General features: G+C 44.0%; 1 protein-coding gene across 1 annotated transcript in view; it reads left to right on the top strand.

Annotated features, from left to right (window-relative positions):
• The window catches only part of LOC146817643 (trypsin-like), a 42453-nt gene that overhangs the window by 20204 nt on the left and 1683 nt on the right, over positions 1-20566 (top strand). Inside the window, exons 3-4 of the mRNA XM_085611103.1 lie at positions 3980-4239; positions 5290-5426. Of these exons, the coding sequence (XP_085467229.1) occupies positions 3980-4239; positions 5290-5426 (397 nt within the window). The remainder of the gene's footprint in view (positions 1-3979; positions 4240-5289; positions 5427-20566) is intronic.

The raw sequence follows: 20566 nt of genomic DNA, 5'->3' as shown, positions 1-20566 counted from the left end.
TTCTGTTCAGAGGGATGGAATCCCGTAGCAATGTTTTTGAGTTTACATAGAGACCTTAACTCCCTAAATTCTAAATGGAGATAAGGGGTGAGGTCGAGCTCCTCAGCCATGTTCTCTATATCATTTGGAATGTTGGGTTCTTGTTAAGAGACATTTTAAAAGTTCTAAACCCTCTTACCCCAACTATGGTGAGTTTTTATTTTTCTAAAACTTTCTGAAAGGACTTAACCAAGGCCCTAACAAGACTTTTAGTAATTTGAAAAAATTGTCAATGCAAAAAAAACTTAATTCTAAAGACAATTTAGGAGGAATCAGGTGTTGGCCAAGTCAGTCCAACACAAGCAAAGTTGTAGGCCCCACCGCTGATCCACCAATGTAGGAAGCTGGCTCTGTATATACTATACCAAAGTAAGGTATATTTTGTGGACAGAGTCCAGTGGATCCCCAAAGGCTTACAGATGTTAAAGTAGATAATACCTTACTCCCTCTTTGCGGTAGTGTGGGCGAGCAGTAAGGCTTTATCAGAGGGTAGTGTTAACTATTTATTGTACACACTCAGGCAAGAAATGATTTCACACGCTCAAAGACTGAACTCTGACCAATTGTTTTGTATAAAAATATTTCTTTGTTGTATTTTATTTTTAGAACCAAGTCAGACTTGGTACAGTTAAGTAAAAACTGTCGTTAAAGGAAGGTCAAATGTTCAGAAACAGTTGAAATTATTTTTCAGTTCCGTTGAAATTACTTTGTGATGACTCTATAGATTACTTTTTCTACTCAGTGCGATATGCCTAGATATCACACTGGGACATTTCCTACATAAAAGGTAAGTAAGTCATTTGTTGTAAACACACAGTATCTTAAGTCCTCATTCAATTTCCAACTCCATACTTTGAACATTTTCTACAAAAAAGCAGTCAGCGCCATCCTATCAGAGGAAATTAAGTTATCGGTTTAAAGGTAAGTACTTGGTTGTGGGAGTTGGGCTTCTGGGGTTAGAACCAGGATGCCCCAAGGGTCAAGGATACACTCCAATGGGGGATAAGGAGCCTCCGGTAGGTGGCTGCTCACGGGCACGCCACTTGGATGTGGAAACAAAACTCCTGGGGTTTAGCCCAGGGCAAAGGGAGATCCAAGTTAGCACACAAGGTGCACTCAAAACAGCACAGGGCTTGCTAGATGCAGGGTACTGGATCGATGTCGGGAGCCATGTTGGTTTTAATGGGGAAGCTTAAGTCAGAACAAACACTGCAGGCTCGGCCATGAAGATTTTCTGGAGGTGACCACCGGTTGGAGAGCAAAGTTGGGATATCGTGGGATGCCGTGACACCATCAGTTGGGCAACCCAAGGCTGTGGGGCATTGGGTGCAGGGGTGCCTTTTGGAGTCGAATTTTCCTTACCGGCTCCGGTCGCGGTCAGAGGGATCCTCCAGATAGGGGCTGCAGACGTTGTCGTGAGACTTGAGGTAGGTCAGTGATCTCCAGATCCCAGGTTAGAATTTCCGGGGAGACCTCCTCATGGCTTTGGGCCACTTGAACTTGGACCATGGGCTTCGCGTGCAGAGTGATGCAGACTGGCTGCAGGACACACTGGAATTCTGCTGGCGCAGTTCAAGGTTGGGACAGGCCATTAGGGCTGGGGCCAAGTCAGTTGTTGTCCTCCCTTATTTTTATTTTTTTATTTTACAGAGTTTTATAAGGCGCGAACTTGACCCGGATTGGGTATTAGAGCGCTTTACATAGCACCAGTTGCATTATATGAGGACACATTAATTTTTTTAAGGCACGGGGAGATTAAGTAATTGTCCCAGAATCACAGGATATTCAGCACCATTGCCGAGACTCAAACCCAGTTCCTCAGATTCGAGGTCGACCGCCCTAGCAGTTAGGCCAACTCCTCTCCCCCCCTCTTCTTCCTTCAGCACAGCTCTTCTGTCCATCTTCGTCTTCTTTCTTCTAGTATGAGGAGGCTAGGTTAGGGGTTGCCCCTAAATACTAAATGTGTCTTTTCAGGTAGGTACAGGTTGGGACCAATGGGTCCCTTCCTTGGGGTGGGTACACCCCCTATTATGCCACCCTCCAGTGGGAGAGGGCAAAAGCCTCACTCTGGTTGGCTGGGTCCCCCCATCTTCAAGATGACGGGGACTGAGAGTTGGGCTTTGCCTCGCCTCCCCCACCTGAGGGATGGGGTTGGCAAAGGTGGGCACACCTCTCCTCCTCTTGGTTTTACGGGCCGATTCTCCTGCACAAAGTGGGGGTCAGAACTGATGGGGACCAGCTTCTGGAAGCAGCAAATGGCAGGGTCAGCTCACAAAGGTGGCAAGCCTTTGAAGATTCCCCTTCGTGGACCCTGCCTATCCTGGGGGAGGAGTCTTTACACCTCTGCCCAGGATGTGCTTTGTTTCCGGACCCTGAGAGCAGGAGGCTCTTGACCCAGGGGTCCAGAAACATATCTGGGGATGCCAGCTGGCGAGCAGCCAGTCAGCCAGGACACTAGAGTCAGGTAGTTTTCAGGAGGCATCTCTAAGATGCCCTCTGAGTGCATTTTGCATTAAATCCCACACTGGCATCAGTGTGGGTTTATTATGCTGAAAAGTTTGATAGCAAACTTTCCAGTTTTCAGTAAAGCCATGATGGTGCTGTGGAGTTCGTAATGACAACCTCCCAGACCATAAACTCTTTATGGCTTTACTGCACTTACAATGTCTAAGAATGGATTTAGACACTGTAAGGGTATAGGGCTCATGCACCTGTGCCCTCACCAGTGACATAGTGCACCCAACTAGAGGGGTGGCTGACCTATGCCATAGGCAGGGGGTTGTAGGCATGGCCCAGAGAGATGTGTGCCATGTCGACTCTTCACTTTGTTCTGCACCAAAACGCACAGCCTGCAATGGCAATGTGTGTGTAACAGGGTACAGGGCCTCAAAGGGTGGCACAGAATATGCTATAGTCCTTAGAGGCCATCCCTGGTCACAGGGCCCTTGGTACCCATGGTACCTTTTACAAGGGACTTACATGTGGCCAGAGAGTTGCAAATTGTGTGTGCAACAGTGCAGTTTTATGGAAATCACATAGGCACTGGGGACCTGGTTGGCAGGAACCCAGGGCACGCTTAGACAAAAGCCATCAACATCAGGCAAAAAGAGTGGGGCAACCATGCAAAAAGGGGCACTTTCCTACACTGCAGAAGGCATTCTCTGATAGGCCAGCTATATAAAGTTTGCTAAGTGACCATGAATTTCTCAAAAACTGAAATATCTTGAATGTGTGATCGACTTTGATGTGGAGCATCCAATGACTCTTTCCCAGACTTGCTTCTGGTCTGTTGTGGTAAGGAGAGTTTTCATAGATTCACCAGGGGCGGGACAGACAAATGGAACAATGTGGTTGCTTCTGATTTATTTGCAGATGGTTGCTGATCAAGGTAGAACATCAGCACCAGGGAGGGAAATTGGTGTGAAACAGTGGCAACAGCCTTCCTTTTACCTTAATAGGTCCAATGCCTTGAGGATATTTTACAATTGTTTTATACTGCATTGCTTTTCAGTTGTTTAGTGTGAACTGCTCCTGAAGGTCTTGAAATTAGACAGTATGTCCTTCAAAGCGTTGTTTATTCAGGTGATTCAGAAGTAGTGGGTGTGCTTGTTTTTAGGTCGTTGTTAACCCATATAGATTTCTTAAAGCACTTGAGTATCTTGGGAGTATTAAAGTGATTATGCTTGCTGTTTAATTTAATGGTGGGAGTGGCAATAGTACATTTGGTAAACAAGTGATAGAGGGGGTTATTTTGTCTCCTCTTTAAGAGTCGTTTAAAACATTCCTTTCGAAGGTGGAATCTGGAAGAGTACTTGGCATTGGTAAGCGCTGATGCTTTGGGATTAGCCTACAGATGTTCAATGTAACATTTTGTTTACATTCATCTGCCTGTCAATGATGTCTAGGATCTCTCATCTTCATCCATGTTTTTCCCTGCTAGGGCCAACACCTTGGTAGCCTACCTTGGTGAATATGATACAACTGTTGTTGAAGGCAGGGAACAAGCCATACAAGTATCTAAAGTCATCAAGCATCCAAACTACAACTCCCAGACTCAAAATAACGACATCATGATGGTCAAGCTTTCTCAGCCGGCACAGTACAACCAGTACGTCACTCCGATAGCTCTGCCAACCAGCTGTGCAGCAGCTGGTACATGGTGCCTCACATCTGGATGGGGAAATACAGTGACCAATGGAGGTAAAATGGCGATGTCCAAGTCTACTTTTGCAAGCATAAACAGGTGCATGGTATTATGTCTGTGTCTGTGAACAGTATAACAGCAAAGTAAGCCATTTCTATGTTTGTCTCTACACAATATTGCAAATTTGCAAACTAATGTCCTGCAGCGAAACATTTTGCTTTGGCTACTGTACGACTATAAGCTCCTGTGCTAAATTTATAAAGAAATGTACAAAAATATAGATGATATTTCCACAATCTCCAGAAAGCATATGCACAGTTTAGGGTTAACTAGGCCTAGGACAAATATTTTAAGTAGTTTCTGTAAAATAAAGTACAAAAAAGACTTACCCCCCTCGCCGCGCCTCTCCTCCATTGTCCCGCCGTCATCTCTCCTGGCCGGAAAGGAACAGGAAGCACCCAAGCTGAGGCTCCCCTAGACAAATCACAATGCTGCAATGCAGCGTTGTGATTGGTCTGAGTGCCGTGGTACGGCGCTCAGCCGGGAAATGGGAGCCTGGGCATGTTCTCCGCCAAGGCTGTAATGCAGCCTGAGTGGAGAACATGCTAAGTGCACATGACTGTTTGGCTGACCCCAGACGGCCGGTCAAACAGCCATGGACACTTACAGTGTGCCACCATTCCTCCCCCTGCTCTTCTGTCACCAGAGTAGCCCCGCCCAGTCACAAAGCTGCCGAGTTATTATCATTTTATTTTTTCTTTATTTCGCTGTTGCAAAGCACTTGGGTGACGGTCCTCCACCTTAGAGGAGGAGCCGCCACTGGATAGATGCAGGGATATGCTCCTCGCATAATTCTGTGTAATCTTGTTATTGCAATGGTTGCATTTGGAGGGACCAATCCTTCTAAAGGAGGTTTTGCAAAAAATAAATTGAGCAATAACTGATTTTTAACAAAACAATTCTCAAAAGAATTCATCCTCAAATTAAGTTTTTTCGAAATGTTCAAATCCTTGCAATCTTCACTTGTACAACATTTTGCTTAAATTAACTTTGTGTTAGTAACAAATCCTCACTTTGTTTCATCTGATGGCTTCTTCTTCTTCCAGTGGTGTATCCCAAGGTTCTCCAGTGCCTGAATGAGCCGATCATCTCCAGTGCCGAGTGCCAGCAAGCCTATCCCTACTACTACACAAACAACATGGTCTGTGCCGGGTTCATGCAGGGAGGGCGAAGCACCTGCCAGGTGAGAACATCAGGCTCTGCTCAGGGTTACAATCCAGCACTTCGCTCCTTGTGTACAAAGGGTGTTAGCATTCGCAAACCCTCTGATTAGGTCAATAGGAGGGTTGGTGAATGCTAAAACCCTTTTTCAAATGTACTAAACCCAGTTAGCGAATCTGAAAAGGTTTTCCAGGTCACCAAATGGGTTAAGAAATGGTTTCAAAATCTGTATTTGGAAGGGGTGTGTTTTGGACATGGGGGCATGTAAGGTCTGTCAGCACTGCATATACAACCAAATGCACTGGCAGATCTGCTTGTCATGTAGGGAGACTGTTTAGTAACCGATGAATGAGCAGAAACGCGTTAAGCATTGAAGGACCTACTTTGTATTACACATAAAGGTAACAGCCCAAGTTCGAATCATCCCTCCTCTAAGGCATCAATGAAATACTGTAATAAGACACAAACATCAATAGTTTCCCGTGAAAAGTGATGGTGACGGACTCTCTGCGTCTCCACCTATCAGCGGTCAGACAACTGGCAATGGAAAAGGTACTCCTATAAAGGGTGGCCCCTTCCATTTCAATGTTGAAGGTGGGCTTTTTATCTGGGACTTCCATAGAAGTCATGGCCGCCTACAACGGAAAAGAAAATATTTACATATCCTCCCACATGCTGGGATGCAGCTCTCAGTGGGATCGGGACATTAGGTATGCAAAATGTGTGCACATACCCTTGCCTTGGGAGGCTATCTCCATGAACACATAGGGGCAGATTTATGAGGTGTTGCCGTAGGGAAGCGCAGCAGGCCTTCCTGCTGCGCTTCCCTACGGCAAAAGAAAAGAGCAGGGATGCGCCGTATCTATAAAATGCGGTGCATTCCTGTCCTTTTCCCCTGCGCCGGCGCACAATGGGCTGCCTGCACCAATGCAGGCACCTCTGCACCATGGTGCAAGGGTGCCTGCGTTGCGGAGATGAATATTTTTGTACAGGAAGGGAATCCTTTCTGTACAAAAATAATCACAAGAGGTTTTTCCTCTTTGTATGGGTGCTGCAGAATGCAGCACACATAGAAAAAGGAAAAACGAGGAGAAATAAAGATATTTTTCCCCGTTGCGCCTCCCTTACGCCTCCCCTGGGGAGGCGGAAGCTTTTGGCGCTGCCTCAGATTTACGATTTCTCGTAAATCAGGGGCAGTGTTAAAAGGCCATGGGTGTTGCTGGGAACGCCCCCAGCAACACCCATTGCACGCCCCTTTAACGCAGAACACTGCGTTAAAGGGACTGATATTTATGAGGCAGCATTAAGCCAAAACAAGTGGCTCAGTGCTGCCTGATAAATTTCACGCAGGCTTCTGCGCCACGGAACGTCACAAAAAGTGACGTTCCGATGGCGCAACGGGCCTCATAAATCTGCCCCCTAGTTGGGGAGCTACTGCCATGTCACCATGGAACAACCTCCATGGATTATTCATATGATAATCATTTTCAGGGAGCGTTCCAGGGCAAAATATATACATTTCTAATTTTGGTGACCCCCCTGCAGATGGTGTGGAACAGGCGCAGCTACCAACACAATAGTAATTCACAGTGGCGGCTGATGACATTTGAAAGTGGCATTCATGACATTTGCGTCGGAGTGCATCATGGCGAGCGAGCATAGTGAGAGAGGCCGAACAAAATAAAGGGATTCGGCGGGGGTACTCTCCACCAAGAAAATTTTGAAAAAAACGAGTGGGCAAATGGTGCATTTTCAAGCAAATGTGAGAAAGCAAGAAGGTTGATAAAGCAAACACGAAAGTGCAGTTATTACCTTAAAGAGATGTCATATAACAACATAGGTAGCTGCTTATTCAGTTTAACCACAGAGCTTCATAACAGACTTCGGGATACAATGCTGGGTACCTCACAGATCACAAAAGTGTTTATAATGTAGATAGTTCAACAGGTTACTGCATTTGTCAGAGAGGTGTTTTTGTTACTTGCAGTTTAAAAATTACAAACCTAACATAGTAGAGAGAGCTGTTAATGGTCATCGAAGAGCTACATGCTAACTGCAAGGCATAGGTTAGATCATTATCCTAATCATTTGGATTGAAATTAATTCTTATTAGTAAAGTCAACACAACGACTGTGTTACGTTTTAAATCAGGAGTTTGTACTGCTCCAGACCAAACAGTCAGTATTAAACTATACTGCCTACAGTATAGATGACATGTGACGCCTGCATCTGCACCATGTAGTCCTCTTTGTCTTATGTTACATTTACTATGCACTGATTTACACACCGCGTCTGATCCGTTGTCTCTGTATAAAGTGTGTATCATAAAAGGGCTCCAAAACCCTGCACTACACAGCATAAAAGAAAAGAAATGCATGTGAGATAGTGGTTATTGGGGAGATGAGAGGCACTGTTGGAGAGTGGTAGTGAGGGAATCTGTGAAGAAGGAGGTTTTTTTTGGAGGGTGGCACGCACCAGCGAACAATTTCACCACAGGTGCCACCAGGACCCAAAGCCAGCCCTGCTCACATCCCTACCAGAACATAAGGGAATCACAGCCACGAGACACCTGCACCACTATTACTCCATCAACCAAGCGCCCTGACACAGCACGAGAACCATTCGATTACGAACATATAGGGATTAAACAGTCTGCCCAAAGCACAGCAAGATACAAAACTTTTTTTGCCACAGTAGACTTGATATGACTAGACAAAGTCCACCACAGACAATACCACCTGAGTACTCCGATTACAATAAAAGAATTGAGTAAAGTTATGATTCTAAAAACTACAAAGGACTTCTAGTCTTTTGTAGTTTATAGAATCATAATTTCAGAATACCTCCTGTCTCATCTCGCCCTCGCTTTTAAGCTCATTACGCCTCAGGACGGACAACTCGCTTTTTGCTCTACCTGTTGAATTGAGGGCTAGGGACTTATCAAGGTCCTGGCTCCATTTTTTACATTTCTCCATGGATTAAGACTTTGTTTCTTGCACTGAGATCGGTATATATTCTGGCCTACTGGACTGAACCTGCTTTCGGCTATAGAGGAACACACCACTATATTGTGCTGTGAACAATTCCTCAACTACTGTTACTTTAAGCCTTGAAAAAGATGTTTCATGACGAAACACGTTTCAGCTGTTGTTCAAGTTGGATTTTGAAAATAAAGAACGTGGAACTTTCCATTTGGCTTCTATGCACTTATTAAGCTGTACTGTTGAACATAACTGGAAGGACCCACAGGAAATACAAACTTTGATACTTTTTGCTTATGGTGGTGCTCTGAACAGTTTTTTGGAATTAGTATGTGAAATAAGGTCAGGAGCGTTTGAAAAGTAAAAAAAAAACACTTAATAATTTCCCACCCCCTTAGCTTTGAATGAGTTAATCGGTCCTAGTTGTTGGTCACTTGGATCAAGTGCTGCTTGATGTTTGTTTGCTGATATGGGCCTTTAGCTAGACAATACTGTCCCCAGGAATATAAAGCTGCCGTACTTTGAGACAAGAGTCAGAGAGACCCAAGGAGAAGAAAATAAACAAGAGGAGAGGCAGTACAAGGTAAATACAATCATTTAAACTACTGTGGAAGCAATGCATGATCTAATCTACACTTTGCAGTAGTTCAAATTGTAACTGCGCACCCGCACCAACCTACTTTTTCCTTCTTGGAGTCGGGTTAAAGTCAGTTAAGTGCTCGCTGGCTTGTCTTCTCGTCAACTTCGGACTCATAAGATGTCACTCCCAACAGGCCTCATCGAAATGAATCCTCACAAAAATGTGGTGTGGTCTGCCTCCGTCACGGGCTACCCGAGGGGGGAGGGACAGCCAGGCTGTCAGGGTGAGCAGCCCAGCAACAGTAGAAATTGCCAATAACTGCATGGCTTCTCAATAAGCCATTACAGTGATTGGTCATACTCCATTGGAAGGTAGATCCTCCCACCCCCCACTGCGCTCATGCTCACAAAGCTGCTACTTGAGCCCTGGCAAGTGGCAACCACATCTCAGCCAATCCAGATGCTGCTTCAGCAGCGCCAGGAATGGCATGAGCAGGGGTTTTTGCCGCTCATTAGGAGACCGGGGGCTGCAGCATGGATTAACCCCTGCTCTCCTAATGTGCAGCCACAGTGAAGCCTACAGTGCGCACATCGAGACTAGTTGGAGAAATTCTTCATCCAAAACCAACATGCGCACAGGTGTGCGCTTACGCCGGCTCAATGTCACCACCACCCTTATGATGCATCCAGTCATCATGACGACTAAAGCTGCTGCCCTGCCCTCACCTTCTTCAGGTCGGCTGACTGCCGCGGGCACTGCCCGGCCGCTGACCCAGAATGTAAAGTGTTACTTCTTGCTGCAGGTTGTGTTTTGCCAGTTATATTACAGCAGTTAGATATATTAAATGCAGTGATGTAGGGGGCCAGAATTACAGTGGGGCAATGCTCCAGTGCGCTAATGGAGGCACCGCCACTGGTAATTCAGTGTCTGGGACTCCGTAGTAAAAATGAGGTCATAAGTCTTTTCATGGATTTGTGTTTGCATCATTCACTGATATATTTTCATTGAGATCAAGTCAGCATTTGGCCTAACCTTTTACACAATACGGAAGACTCTCAGCATTAAACTTTTCAAAAAGGCACAATGATGATAGCCATCATTTGCCAATGTGCAGACAACATATATGTAGATGATGCTCTAATATTCCAAGGTGCTGCCAGAAGTGACAGGACACTGCTCACCATACTATGTTGCTGCACAATAGATCAAGATGTTGCGTAAATATTCAGGGCGTGTCCAAACAAAACGTGGTGCTCATCAATATTCAAGCATTTCCACATTAGCAGAAGTGTGATGTTCAGTTTGGAGAGATTCTAGAAGTAATATGAGGATGATGATGTATCGATCAGATGTGTCTCTCAATATGCCATGGCCTCACTACGTATGCCAGGGGCTGCTCATTTTGCAAGGATGATACTCAATGTGCCATGTTGCACCTCAGTATGAAGGAATGTGGTTCAGTGTGTCAGGGTTCCTCCTCAATATACAAGAACACCGCTCAGTGTGTACAGGTACGGATCATTATGCAGGTTTGGCGTTCCATGGCTCATTGTACTACTTAGCATGCACAGGAGCTGTTCAATGTTCCAGACATCTGCTACCTGTTGGACCTGGTCCTTTTGGCAGGTTTATCCCTAAACTTTCTGCCTTTGCCTCCTATTTTTTCTGACTTGTTTTTCTTGGTTTTAGGACTTGGGGCACTTTACCACTGCTAATCAGTGCTAAAGTGCATATTCTCTCTGTGTAAATTTTATTTCTGATTGGTTATCCATGATTGGCATATTTGATTTACAGGTAAGTCCCTAGTAAAGTGCACTTGGTGTGCCCAGGGCATGTAAATCAAATGGTACTAGTGGGCCTGCAGAACTGGTTGTGCCACCCTCACAAATAGCCCTGTAAACTTGTCTCAGGCCTCCCATTGCAGTGTCTATGAGTGCAGTTTTAAAACTGCCATGTTGACCTGGCAAGTCCTTCTCTTTTACTACATGTAAGGCGCCCCTCAGGTAGATCCAAAATACCCCCATGGGCAGGGTTCAGTGTATGTGAAAGGTAGAACATGTGCTGTTGTGTTTTACACGTCCTGATATTGAAATACTGGCAATTTCGTTTTTTTGCTATTGCAAGGACTAGCTCTCCCATAGATTATCATTGGAGCTACCTTGTAACATTTTACAAGTATAACTTTCAATTGGGAATAGCTGGAGATTTGGAGTTTGGGCTCTCTGAGCTCAGAATTCAAAAACCCCTGTTTTAGTAAAGGTGGTTTTTAAATTGTGTGTTTGGAAATGCCACTTTTAAGAAAGTGGGCATTTTCTTGTTCACCCATCCTGTGCCGCTGCCTGCCTGTGGAGTCAACATCTGGTTTAGACTGACACGGCCTGTTTGTGCCTTCACTCTATACAGTCACACAAAGGGAGTTTAGGTGTGCCCTGCATATCCTGATGACCCATCACCAGGCTGATTGGTCTTCCTAAGTGTTAAATGCTGTAGTCAATGTTAAGTAAACCTGAGTCATTCACCTGCTCCTAGTTGAGTGTGTGTGTGATGTCAGCTCGTGATGTCATTGTTAGAATGTTATAATTCAACTGAGCATACTGACTGATGGTGAAGATGGTTGGCAGTTCAAGAGCTGTGTAGTCTTCAACTTCAATAAATTCACTTTACTTCTACCTGCTCCTGAGTGAATTACTACAGAAATTTGGCGACGAGCTGACTACACAGCAGAACCCACGGGAATCTATTATCAAGCCTCAATTCATCAAATCTATTGTCAACCATCAAGACCTACTCATCAAGAAAATATCTACTTCACTTCTATTTTTTTTTAAAGAAAAATCAGCTTTACCTTCACGGCGTTTTCTACGCATCCCTCATGGTTGTTGTGGTTTTGCTGCGTTATCCTCACTAGCCTGCACTTGCCACTTTCATGTGATCTCCACTTTTCCACGCTCTGGATTTTATTTCCTTGCTGATGTACTGCTGGCTCTAATTTTCTACACATCCAATGGTAAAGTACCCGTGTTTGACTGGACTTTTCATGTGGAAAGTGTGAGGGACTTCCTTTGCTCACAAGCAGTCGACTGAATTGGTAGAGAGAAAGGGGCGTTTTTCTTTCTCTCGCAGCCTCTTTTGGTCGTGCCTGGTGTTCTTTTCAGCTTCCTGTTTGATTTGGGAAATAGTGTGGAAGTTTGGGCGATTTCCTGGTGAGAATTGACTGTTCGCGCCCAGACGGAGCTACTTGTTATTTTTCAAACCCCTGGCTGCTGGTCTTCCTCGCGTCGGCCATTCAAGGCGGCTCGTGTGTTTTCGCGCGCATGCGCGCGTCGAACTTGCTGTAATTGGAGCTGTTGTCAACGCGCATGTGCTCGATGGAGTGGTTCTGGCTCGAGCATGTGCGTAAGTACCTAGCATAGCGTCACGATCATCGAGACTTGGTTGTTTCCGTGGCAACAAGTGTCAAAACGCGTCAAAGTGCGCGATCATCGAGAGCGATCATCGACACTTGCTTGTTTATGTGGCAACAGCTGTCAAACGCGTCAGAGTGCGCGATCATCGAGAGCTATCATCGAGGTTTAGTTGTTTCTGTGGCAACAGTTGTCCAAACCTATCGGTTTCTAACCACGAGTTAGCACTTGCGCAAGGATCCAGCGAGTGTCACGGAGCACGAGGGCAGCATCGAGGCTTGGTGGTTTCCTTAACTACGGACTTCACAACTAATTGATTGCCATCTTTGTTCGTGTGCTAACCACGACTTTTCGCCAACCATTGGATATCTGTCTTGTTTTAACAACATTAGTTTCAAAAGGGTAAATTAAACAGGTTGTATTGAAATGTATATATATTTATAGGGGAAAAAAAAAAGAAGAAAAAGGAAAATTATTATTTTTTTTTTTTTGATTTTTTTTTTTTTTGTATATTTATATATACATTCAGTTTGTGGTACACAGGTATCTTATATAAGTACTCTACCAAATAGTTATTTCAGGCATATGTATGAGTGTTTTAGCTTCACTAGTTTATGTCTAAGTGTATTCTTAAATATCAAAAGATATATATTTATTCAACTTAACGCTAATCTTGCATAGTGGATGTGCAATTGGTGTTTTCATTTATCAATTTCTATACATGTCAGGCATGCAATCAATCAATGCTCCTCCTGCGTTTTTGGAGTCTCCAGGTGAACCTCCTGTCAAGTGGGATGTTTGGTTTGATGCCTTCGAGACTTACTTGGGAGCAATAGGTGCTTTAAGATATCGTCCTGAAAGGAAAAAATATCTATTATTACATTCACTAGGGTTTGAGGGCAGATCAATATTTAAACACCTACCAGAGTTAGCAGGCAATGGGGAGGAGTTAGACGACTACCAGGTAACAGTAGCTAAACTCAAGGTTCGTTTTGACAAACAACCCAGTTTGATTGTGTTAAGACATAAATTCTTCAAGAGAAAGCAATCCGAAAATGAGGATGTTGATGGGTACATTTCCATTCTTAGGAAATTGGCTTCTGTGTGTGTGTTTGAAAACTTTTCAGAACAACTCATTCGTGATCAATTTGTATGCCATGGGAAAGATAAAAACATTAGGCAGAAACTACTTTCCATGGACAACCCAACACTTGATGAAACAATCAAGATTGCTAAAAGTATCGAGACTTCTCAAGTCTCACTAAAGGAGCTTGATGATAAACCAGTTGAAAAAGTCAGTTTTGTTGGGGGTGCAAAGAAGGATAAGGGCAAAGCAGGTAAAAGCGCCAATAAGAGTTTCTCAAATAATAAATCAGATCCTACTATACCTAACAATGTATGTTTGCGATGTGGTAATGCATCACATATCAAGGGAGGGAAATGTCCAGCTTTGAATTCAATCTGTAATTACTGTAAAAAAATGGGACATTTCGCAACTGTATGTCTTAAGAAGAAATTTCAAAAAAAGTCAATAGCTTGTGTTGTGGAGTCGGCTGATGAGTCTGATGAGGAAATTGTTTCTGTTGTTCATGATGAATGTTCGGTCAACGGAACGCATATACCTTTAACTGGTGACCCTTCATGCTGTGTTGACCCGGTAGTTGAAATAGTTGTGGGTGATAAGAAACTCAATCTTCTTGTAGATTCTGGTGCTAGAATCACAATGATAACCCAGAAGCTATTTCATGAAACCTGGGGAAATAGAGATCTGTTTCCTCCAGATAGGTCACCGGTTTCGTATGAAGGACGGAAAATTTATCTTTTAGGCTTCATTGAAGATTTCTTAAGTTTCGATGGGAGGAAAATAAGGGGAAAAATGTATGTGGCGGTTAAGGGCTTGAACATTTTAGGGTGGTTTCACCAAGGCCTCTTTGGCATGATATTAAGACCTGGTACTAAGGAGCAAGTGATGTTAGTCACTTCTGATGGAGTGTGCACCAAGTGGAAAAATGAATTTCCTTCCGTTTTTAGCAACCAACTGGGTAAAATTTCAGGCTTCAAACATAAAATCATTGTCAAAGATGGGGCTATCCCGGTCAAACACAAGCTTAGAGGTGTTCCGTTCAGTGTTCGAGAGGATCTTAACAAAGAACTTCATAAACTCTGTGAAAAGGGTATTATCGAACCCACAGAGTCCTCTCTTTGGTTGTCTCCGTTGGTTGTTGCTCGGAAAAGGGATGGACAATTACGTGTGTGTGTGGACCTTAGGTCGCTTAACAAAGAGATTTGGGTTGATTCCCACCCGTTGCCAAGAATTTCAGATCTTTTCACTTGTATCAAAGGTGCTTGTGTGTTTTCAAAGTTGGACCTGGCTAGTGCTTATCATCAAATAGAGTTGCATCCGGATTCATGTGCCTTAACTGCTTTTGTATCTCCCATTGGTAGGTTTCAGTACCGGAGAATGCCGTTCGGATTAGCCTCCGCGGCATCAGTTTTTCAGAGGGTCATGCAAAACATGCTTAAAGGCGTGGAAGGTGTCATTGTCTTTCAAGATGATGTCCTTATTTACGCAAAGGATGATGATTCACATGATGCTATCGTCAGACGAGTCCTTGAGATTTTCAAGAAGAGTGGGGTTGTGCTCAAAACTGAAAAATGTAAATTTTCATGCAGTGAAGTTGAATATCTTGGACACTTGTTGTCTCACGAGGGTATCAAGCCTAGGCAGGGGTTGATTGATGCAATTCTGGAGGCCCCTGTTCCAGAAGACAAGAAAGGGGTAAAGTCTCTTTTAGGTCTCCTAGAGTATTATTCAAAATTTGTTCCAAATTACGCATCAATAGTCAGGCCCATTAGTGATTTGCTTAAGTCTTCAAGTAAGTTCAGGTGGTGTGTTGAGTGTGACCAGGCTTTTAGCAAAGTTAAAGAGGTTTTAAAAAAAAGTGATGCTCTCACCCCATTTGATCCGGATCTACCATGTTGTGTAACTGTTGATGCCAGTCAGAGAGGTTTGGGAGCCATGCTTACGCAACAGAATGGGAATGTTGAGAATACTGTTGCTTTTGCTTCAAGGGTGCTCAGGAGTGCAGAAACGCAGTATTCTGTGATTGAGAGAGAACTTCTTGCTTGCTTATGGGCTATTGAAAAATATCGACCTTGCATATGGGGAAGACGTTTTAGTTTGCTAACGGATCACAAACCTTTGGTTGCCATTTTGTCAGCTGGGCCTAGTAAGTGTTGTACTCCAAGAATCACGAGGATGGTTAGCAAACTTCTTCAATATCAATCTGAGGTCCATCATGTTTCTGGGGGTAAGAATTTCAGGGCAGATTTTCTATCTCGTTTTCCTCAGAGCAGTGGACATAGTGAAGGGACCAGTTTTCAAGATCTAAATGATGAGGACAATGAAGATTGTTTGGTGGCCTCAATAGATATCCCAGTTCTTGCGGTTGGTTCTGAATCTGATTGGAGGGCAGCATTGTTGGGTGACTGTCTTCTTCAGGAAGTGTGCCAGCTGGTCAGGGATGGGTGGCCAAGTGAGAAATCTTTGTCTGCATCATTACAGCCATATTGGAAGGTCGAGTCAGATAGGAGCAGGTGAATGACTCAGGTTTACTTAACATTGACTACAGCATATAACATACCTCCTTTCCTCCTGATAAACTAAACTAAAACACTAAACATATTATACAATAAATAAAACTAACATACAACTTTAGTCACGAAACCTGTGAGGAGTAACACGAATTCTTGAACTCTTTCTACGTTGTCCAGTAAGAAAATTGGAATTGGTGTGTGCTTTGCTCGACACACTTGAATCTTTAGAGGAAGAGCAAGATCTCGTTTTAATAAGTCTAGACAGATTTCACCAACAACCACCTTCAACCTGGGCAGCATTGTTGTAAATGCGAATAACCTTGAATAAATTCACTTTACTTCTACCTGCTCCTGAGTGAATTACTACACTAAGCTAGAATGGTGGGAGGAGCTGTCACCTGCACTGCAACTGAATAAGGCTGTGCTTGTCCTCTCACAATGCTGTCTCCACCCCCCTGCGTTGTATCTGGAGACAAGGCCAAACAAGAAAGTAACTTGTAAACAACAAAGACTTTCTTTTGAAGTATGTCTACTTCAAAGGCAAAAAGGGGTATAAATATTGGACCTAAAATGTCAGACTTTTATTAGAACACTTCTGTATCAAGAAGGCCCTGCCAAGAATAAGACCTGAAGAGCTGTCATGAGAAGTACTGCCCCTTTGCTGTGTGTTGCTTTGCTGGGTTGGCCTGCAGCTGTGGCATCAGTCTGTGGGCAGTGGAGAGGACTGGACTTTTACTTTGATGCATCCTGTGATTCTCCAAGGGCTTGTAAAGTTTGCCTCCTGTTAAAAAGTCTTATGGACACAAAGACTTCATCTACAGCATCCCTGAATTCCACTGCTGGGAGTTCTGACCTGCCTTGTGGTGCCAATTCCAGTTCTGGGCCCTTGGAGGTTGTTCCTCCTGCAAAAAGCATCAAAAAGACATCATTGACACATTGCCTTCCAGCGCCCTTTTTTCTGACGCAGCACCGCCCTGCGGGAGAAATTTCCATGCATCGCCACTGTGTGGCCAAAGAAATCAACGCAGCGCCTGCCCATGACTGAAGAAGCCACAGCATCCCGAGTTCAGCGCACCATGCCTCTGAAATGTCCAAGAACCCCGCACTGACTAGGATGCAGGCCCTGCTGTGCGGCTGAAAAGATCGATGCATCGTGGGACAGTGGCTGAAGAAATCAACATAGCACCTGTTTGTCGCCGCCTCATTGAACTCCAGCCTGCCTGAATTTCCATGCATCGCACATTTGCGCCAAGTTTCCGCAGACCTGAACCGTCTTGGATTTTTACTCCCCCTACAGTCTGGATTGACGCCACACTTCTCTTGCGTGCAGCAGAACTGACGCCTTGCCTCCCTGTGGACTCAGGAACTGATGCATCGCTGTGCTTTCCGACGCTTCCCTCCTCTGCGGCTGTTTTGCCTTGTGAATTTTGGTACATCTGAAGGTACTTTGTGTGAAATCACTGCATCCATAGTTTTCTATGGACAGAATTGCTAAAACCTCTTAAAAGTCATATTTTGAGTTGTGTATGTTGGATGTTTGTCATTTTGGTTTTGTTCGGTTTAGATAAAGATATTTTATTTTTCTAAAGTAGTGTGGTGTCCATTAGTAGTGTTTTCACTGTGTTACTGTGTGTGTTATGTACAAATACCTCACACATTGCCTCTGAGATAGGCCTGATTGCTTGTACCAAGCTACCAAGGGGGTGAGCAGGGGCTATCTTGGGTGTGCAACTCCCTTACCCTGACTAGAAGGAAGGATCACTTCTTGGACAGGCGGCATACCACTGCCAACTAGAGACCTCCATTTCTAACACTACCTATGTGCCAAATATATCAAGTATAGAAATATATGTATGTGACACCCATTAGCCCCTAGCACAATCCTAAGATTGTATAAATGTTTTGCACGTTTGAGCTTGGTGAGAGGTGTTCCACCATGTCCTGACAAATCAGTGCCATGCTACCAGTGGCAAGACTGTTACAGGCATATCTCACTGAATCTGTGGCTGTAACAGCCTACTTGTCACACGGGTTTTATGAGAATGCTAGTGGATTCATGTGTGTTGTGTAACCCATCACCACATCTAACAGTCTTTGGTTCAGCAGCAATAATTGTTGCCTTCAATTGTTCTGAAAACATGTGTGGGGCCACACCTGTTGGTATATTGGTAGGTGCTTTTCTCTCTCTCTCTCTCTCTCTCTCTCTCTCTCTCAATTTATATATATATATATATATATATATTACCTACTGGCGGTCGCCAGTAGGTAGTTATAGTTAGGACCCTGTTTCCATAGGAAAACCGCAACATTCTATTTTGAATAACTTTGGCGCCGGTCGACGAATCCTCGCGAAATTTTCAAAACTAATGGGGCGCTACGCTCCGCTCCTGCCCTGAAAGTCTCGGGGGGATTCGTCAAGCGGGGGCTGAGATAAAAGGGGGGTCCCAAAACGCGTTTTTCCCATGCATTTTTCCATAGGACCTTTAGACACAGCTACAGCCCGAACGGCTGAACAGAGTTCCTTGAAATTTGGCAGAGAGGTAGTCTACAGGTCAAGGAAGTGCCTTTTGTAGGTTTGGTGTAAATCTGTTCAGTAGATTCTGAGAAAATAGCCTTTAAATCAATATATATATCTGAGCCAGCTTACGGTGCGCTTACGGTGCGCTTACCGTACGCGTACGGTGACGTGCGCGAGCGCGATTCTGATTGGCTGTTAGATCTTAGTAAACATTCGAATCGGTCGAAACCAGGAAGCGGCGTCCGCCATTTTCTATCTCGCACTCTGAGGTATTGGAAGAAAAACAAAGACCAAAAACATATAAAGGGGCCTTTTAGACAGCTCCCAACCACCTAGCCTTGATGAAGGTGTCCTCAAAGAACCCCCAAGGCCAATAATTCAATTTTATTTTTTTTCGAAAAATCGCCGATTACGCTTACCGTACGCGTACGGTAAAAAATAAAAAAAATAAAAAATATCCATATTCTCCACACCCCGTGTGCAACTGGTGCCAGAAGGGCACCATTTGTGCATGGCTTATTCTAATATACCATGACACTTCAAAAAATCAAACATTACCTTTCACAACGAAGCGCATAATATGTCTTCCATGTACATGGCCCATCCAGCGTAACGTGGGAACGCGGTGCGCGTAGCGCACCGCGTGCCCACCCTGCGTGCACGGCACTAACTGCGAAGCGCACCGTGCGCGCACGGAACGAACTGCGTTAAGTGGGCGCGCACGCCACGAATGGCGTAAAGTAACTTAGCATTTAAAAAACCGTACAAATTCACTGAAAAAACCATAGGTTTCACACACGTTATAGTTAGGAATTAGCATTTAAAAAACCTTGCAAATTCACTGAAAAAACCATAGGTTTCACACATGTTATAGTTAGCTGGACATTTTACTGATAAAAAACCAATGAAATTCCCCCGTTATAGTTAGTGCAGGCAGCTATAACTCACGTGACCGCAATCCTCTGCTGATGCTAATACTGTATTTAGACACTTATTTGCCCATGTCTTCTTCCATTAAATTTTAGCTATACATATATTACAAATATTTTTTTTTCATAAAGACACATATGTCATCAGCAGAGGATTGCGGTCACGTGAGTTATAGTTGCCTGCACTAACTATAACGGGGGAATTTCATTGGTTTTTTATCAGTAAAATGTCCAGCTAACTATAACATGTGTGAAACCTATGGTTTTTCAGTGAATATATATATATATATATTCACTGAAAAAACCATAGGTTTCACACATGTTATAGTTAGCGGAAATTTTACTGATAAAAAACCAATGAAATTCCCCCGTTATAGTTAGTGCAGGCAACTATAACTCACGCGACCGCAATCCTCTGCTGATGCTAATACTGTATTTAGACACTTATTTGCCCATGTCTTCTTCCATACATTTTTAGCTATACATATATTACAAATATTTTTTTTTCATAAAGACACATATGTCATCAGCAGAAGATTGCGGTCGCGTGAGTTATAGTTGCCTGCACTAACTATAACGGGGGAATTTCATTGGTTTTTTATCAGTAAAATTTCCGCTAACTATAACATGTGTGAAACCTATGGTTTTTTCAGTGAATTTGCAAGGTTTTTTAAATGCTAATTCCTAACTATAACGTGTGTGAAACCTATGTTTTTTTCAGTGAATTTGTACGGTTTTTTAAATGCTAAGTTACTTTACGCCATTCGTGGCGTGCGCGCCCACTTAACGCAGTTCGTTCCGTGCGCGCACGGTGCGCTTCGCGCACCGTGCGCGCACAGTGAGCACGCGGTGCGCTTCGCGCACCGCGCGCCCACTTTACGCAGTTAGTGCCGTGCACGCACGGTGGGCACGCGGTGCGATGACAAAGCAAGAAAGCACGTCAACAAATCTGTTTCTGCTTTCCTCCGTGACTATGGTATGGGTGCCATTTACCACAACAACTTGCGTTATGACATGCAAGACATTTATAGAGGAGATGGTGTGCACTTCAATGATGAAGGGAACAGAGTCTTCCTCTTGAACCTTAGACTCTGCATCGGTACTTACTTGTAGGTACCACTAAAAAATCATTTCATAAACACAACGGCTCTTT

This window comes from Triturus cristatus, chromosome 6 (assembly GCF_964204655.1).
Source record: "Triturus cristatus chromosome 6, aTriCri1.1, whole genome shotgun sequence".
NCBI lineage: Eukaryota > Metazoa > Chordata > Amphibia > Caudata > Salamandridae > Triturus > Triturus cristatus.
Note: the sequence above shows the minus strand (reverse complement) of the source record. Positions and strands in the feature narration are given on the sequence as shown.